The sequence below is a fragment of the Atta cephalotes genome (genome assembly GCF_000143395.1).
Source record: "Atta cephalotes unplaced genomic scaffold scaffold00020, whole genome shotgun sequence".
NCBI lineage: Eukaryota > Metazoa > Arthropoda > Insecta > Hymenoptera > Formicidae > Atta > Atta cephalotes.
The window spans coordinates 4,298,119-4,303,857 of record NW_012130084.1 but is presented as its reverse complement, the minus strand read 5'-3'; the positions used below and the strand labels follow the sequence as shown (position 1 = coordinate 4,303,857).

The 5,739-nt window shown below is 31.5% G+C and overlaps 1 protein-coding gene across 1 annotated transcript in view; it reads left to right on the top strand.

Annotated features, from left to right (window-relative positions):
• The window catches only part of LOC105619311 (hemicentin-1), a 16,864-nt gene that overhangs the window by 1,420 nt on the left and 9,705 nt on the right, over positions 1-5,739 (top strand). The window contains exon 2 of the mRNA XM_012200834.1: positions 4,715-4,884. Within this exon, the coding sequence (XP_012056224.1) occupies positions 4,715-4,884 (170 nt within the window). The remainder of the gene's footprint in view (positions 1-4,714; positions 4,885-5,739) is intronic.

Below are 5,739 nucleotides of genomic sequence, written 5' to 3'. Positions count from 1 at the left end.
TTGTCAATCTCTCTAACGGAATTGTCTCTAGTAGACTAAACAAATAGCTATTTGTAGTGTAACGTTACGTCTTGTAGAAACAAACGAACTACTGTCTTCTTCTTCTCTCTCTCTCTCTCTCTCTCTCTCTGTCTCTCTCTCTCTCTCTCTCCCTCTCATTTTCTTTGTCTATAATTAACATTTCTGTAAATGTAATGATTTGACTTTTAATAGTTTATTATTGTGATATCGCTATATTTTAAGAATCTTTGAAAATTGATCGCGAGTCATCGCGAATGGAAGATCAAGAGGCTCAAGAACTCTTTGAACATTGCCTTTGTATGTCTTCGTCGTGCTCTGTCGTAGGTTTCTCTTCTTCGCTCGCTGCTTTCATAGGGGACGGCGCGGCGGCGTAACGAGAAAATAGTTGAGATATGACTTTGGGAGACCCCAAGTTTTTGCAATTCGGTTGCTGCTCGAGACGTAAAGACTACGCCTTGTTGTAACTCAGCGAGGAATTTCATCTTGGTGAAAATCAAAGAGAAACCTTCCGAGAAACTTCATTTCTACGATTTAATTATACTGTTGATAAAGTGTATTTCAAAACTAAAACGAAAATTGTTTATCTAAAGATTTTTAATTTATTTTACATTTACGTACACGTTGAGACATTTCTGTGCTTAATTTGACAATCACAACATAATATTTGTTGTCAGTAATTGTTTAATCGAAAACACTTTTAGCTTACTCAACGTAAGCCGTGAGTATAATTCCATATAAATTTTTTAATTGAATTTCTTTATGTCATACGTTTGACTTTTTTTGAAATGTAGGACACTTTAATTGAAGCAGGTCTACGTTTGGCGTGCACGAAAATACCTAAACTCGCAATGTTATCGTCGGATTTCTTTTAAATTTCGCGTTAATATGGGTGGAAATGAAAGCCGAGCGCTTTGACGCGACTGAGAATAAATACATCACGAACAAACAGGGAGTGGAGAAAGGCGGCCATCAACGAATGATTGGTTTCAGTGCCGTAAGCTATTAGCAAACACCTGAAGCTCGCCCCGTTGGAGTTCCTTTGCCACGAACTTTTAACGGAGAAGAAAGAGCACAGTCGGGGTTAACAAACTCATCCCTTCAGAACTCGCCCTGACCCATCCTGCAGTTTTAAGCCTTTTTTGCCATCCACACTCGTCGTACCAACAGTTGCAACGCGAAAAACCCGATTAACAGTCGACGATTGGAATCGGCTGCTTTTTGTGTTGCATTGTGGAACTTTGTGTGGTATTTTGAGCGAGCAGAATATCGACGATTCGGCTCTGCGGTTAGGGATTTCCGAACGGATTTCGCTTTGAAGCCGAAGAATTTCACGATTGTTAATTTGAATGATGTATCAACTGATTGTTCGTGCAAAACATACAAACCGATCGTTGCATTAACAAATGAAAGGAACGAAATTTTCCATGACGGAATGAGTAAAGTATTATTGTAAATATTACTACACATTTTGTATTATTTTACATTTTGATACACATATTCTATACACAAAAAAATACTTCGTATTTGAATTAAAATACACTCATATCATTGTTAAAATTGTGGCTTAAATTTATAATATATCCGAAATAATATATCCGAAATAATGTATGTAATTCTTATTTGAGCATTTTGTATTAAATTAATATTCAAATTTCTTATTGTTAATATAAAACAACAATTGTTGTCAAAACAACATAATTTATATATTTATAAGTACCTAAACAAATAATATAAGATAATGTATTTCAAAATATAAATTATAGAATGAATAAACAAAATACTTGTTAATTTAATATACTATAAATATTATATATTAATTTTATTTAAAAAATATGTTAAATATATTACAAATTGTGTTGGTATTACATTTTTTATGTTAATTTTCTTACATAATATTTATATTACATCCTAACATATTCATCTTGTATTGATATTTTCCAATTGTGTGCTTCAGAATACAACTTAAGAAATGCGATTTTCGAATTATTACCGCGAATGAGTTAAATAAACATTATCAATTTTCAAAAGTAAACTTATTTTTATAAATAATCATCAAAATTGTTAAAATTCAAAAAGGATGGTTTAAAAAAAAAGTCGTTGAAACTGTCATATCAAAAAAGGTGATTTTTTTAAAAAGTGAAATAAAAATGCCAAAAATGAATTTTGATCATACTAAGAATATATTCTTTTTACTGATTAATAGATATTATTTGATTAATAAATAATTTTCTATCAAGCTGAAAAATAGTTTCCTCTTTTTTTTGAACGATTAAATTTTTTTAATTGAATCACTTTTGAAATAAGGGAGTAATAAATAAAACTTATTTTTTATTTTATTTAAGTATATTATGTAGCAGTATATTTAAACTTACATAATAATATATTTAAACACAATAAAACTTGATTGTCAATTGAAGCTTTCGTTATTTCGCGCTGGCAAGATATTGTTTATGGAGGATCAACATGGGAATAAAGATTCTTTGGCAGTATCCTTCCATAAATTTTTTCATTCTGCTCCTCTTATAACGCACGTAAAGGCTTTCTCGGAAGGTTTTATGTAGCCACCAGAGTATCGTTTTCTTAGAATAAAGTAATCAGTGAGGCGAGCGGTTGGAGAGAGATGAGGACGCGGGTTGAAAAAATTGATGAGGGACTGTTGCATGAATTTTACGCCACCAGCAGATCGTTACTTTGAAAAACAGCTGCATCTAAAAGAAAACTGAAAAAGTCCTTCTCAATGTCTATTAAGTATCTTTAATGAGACAACGATCTTGGTACACCACAATAAGTTTTATTTTATTATTATTCCTTTCCATTTTTATGTTTTTATTTTTATCATTATCCTTTACCACTGTAGTATTTCCATTGTCGATAAAGTTATTCATACCCACACAGTAAAAAATTTTGTGTTAAATTTAATACATTCCACATGTCCCAAAACAGTCCACCTAAATTTTTGTTAATTTAATAAGATGAATATATTCGAAAGTAACACAAATATTATACAAGAAATTAACACAAGAAGCGTGATACTTTGACACAATTTAAAAACAAATTTTATGTTAAATTGACATATTCATGATGTTAAATTTAACTGAAATTAGAAGCTATTTTTATATTTTTAGTTTAGGCGATGCCTCTGTGATATTCAACATATGCAATGTGTAGATTTAACTATTTACTATTACAAAATGAAAATAAGACAAAATATCTGTACTTTTTTACAAAATATATGTAAGTTGTACAGAACATATTTCTTCAGTAAAAGTAACATTTATAATATATTAAATCAACACACATTTTATTCATTTAGTCTTAGAATTTAAAACTACGTTTTTTTTATGTTATTTATTTATTTACCTAATAAATTGTGTTACTTTAACAATAAAAAATGTTAAATATCAATTTAACATTTACATCAATTTAACATTAAAATAACGTAATGATGTTATGTTAAATTAATATTTTGATATATATATTTTAAGAACACAAAAATTTTAATAAGGATCGTTTTAATGAAAGTGCAAAATGTTTTTTTTTTTATTATGCATCGAGATCTCTTATGCTCTTCGTAAAAAGTAATAAAATTCATATTAGAAAACATTCGGGCAGTAAGTACTGTTTTATGTATATGTGCATAACTTCACTTAATGAACGAATTTCGATCGCTCTGCCTGTAAATTACGCAATTTCTAGGCATAGATCAGATTTTCATTCCATTTGAGACCTCATAGGGAACTCGCTTTTGCGTAATACGTTAGGAATTTTCGAGGTAGGACTCCCGAAGGGAGCTCTACCAGAGAGTTCATGCATTCGTCCACTGCGAACGACGTCTCGGTTTCAGATTTGAATTTCTGTATTCGTCGCGACAAGTTCATTTCGCTTCAAACCGGATAAGCTTGGCAGAAGCTGCCCGGTAATGGGATCATTGAGCGGAAAGAATCGATTTCCTTATGAAAGAGCACGACGTGACCGAGATTTTATATGTAGAGTTAATCACATTACGTGTTTCGATCAGCTTGAAATCCCGTTTTGTACATTCTGTCTCGCCAGTTAACGCATAATTTATCGCATTGTCGCGCCGCAATCCGATTTGCGTGAATTCCCAGCAATTATCGATATGTCATTAAGCTATCCGTTTCCAATTACGTATTTTGATGATTTCTAATTTGCGCTGACCGAACGCTCGTGTATAATATAATATTCTCTTTTTATTTATTACTTTAGCGAATTCGGTTGGATGCACTATTGTGTATATTAAGTGCATATCGTTATACAGTATTTTAATCTGTGTAAAAGTAAAATGCAAATAGTTTAAATTATAAAATATAAATTTTACTTAACAGCGCATAAAGATATAAAAGATTTCAAAGTTTAATCTATATTTTTATATTTATATTAAATATATATTTTTATATGAATTTGAATTTGACAGTTTTAATGCACACCAGTGCGCACTGAGTGCATCCAACCAAATTCACTATTAATTTGATGTTATCGCGGGTACCGATTAATTTAATTAATTTCGCTATTGTTGGAAAATTCCGCTATTCTCGGATTTTAAGAACTTTAATTATTCAGAATTTTTAAAGTTTCATAGATTTATTTAAATTCCAATATATTTCGCGTCAAAATTTTTACTAGAATGTGTCAATAAATAAATCCCATTAACGAGTCTTATTGTTTGTGACAGAATGCGCGGCCAAGAACGGAAGATCTGTAGTGGAACACCATCCGTCCTCTTACTGGGAACAACCCTTTAGTCAGCCTTACTTCGACAACACGACAAAGAGGGAGACCACAACCACCGTCGGGCAATCCGCTTACCTGCACTGCAGGGTGCGCAATCTTGGCGATCGTGCGGTAAGTCCCAAGTTTCCTTATCAAGAACCCAGTCATTGTAATAACACTCTCGTGTTTGAGAATGTTGTATTTCGCGAGTATAGATTAAGATCATGCGCGAGTCCGTTAAATATCGCGATTCTGATTTCGAAGATTATTCTCGTTTTATACATAAAAAAAATAATTTTGTGCTAAAAACATCTAAAATAAAGTTAAATACAGAAAAAATAATTTTATTGGACCATTAAAATTATATAATTATCTCAATAGAAATATTAAAGATTATATTCTCAACTATTATGTATAGGATTATATTTTAAAACATGATGAGTTGTAAAAGCTTTCACTCTAGCAACTAGCCTTCTACACAATTATTTTGATGGTCCAATATTTATGTTTAGAACGTACTTATCTAGAATTCTTAGATACTTCACATTGAGAGAAAAAATTTTGTTAATTTAGCAAGCCAGTACTTTTAACCGGTGATCGGTAAATATGTGACAACAAATTTTGTTGTTGTGATTGCTGCTAGTCTGCTATATCAACCAATTATTAGTAACAGAAGCAAACTATATATAGAACCTATCTTTTGGATAGACTTTAGGTTCGTTTACATAGAATTCGTAGATGACCGTGGAGTCTTAATTCGTAGGAAATCGACCAAGCACAGTCAAATATAAAGAGAATACTTGACTAGAATTGGTCAATTTCTTGTGATTTGAGATCCTGCAATCGTCTACGACTTTTATATATATGTGTTATATATATGTTTTAAGTGTGTGTGTGTGTGTGTGTGTGTGTGTGTGTGTGTGTGTGTGTGTGTGTGTGTGTGTGTGTGTGTGTGTGTGTGTGTGTGTGTGTGTGTGTGTGTGTGTG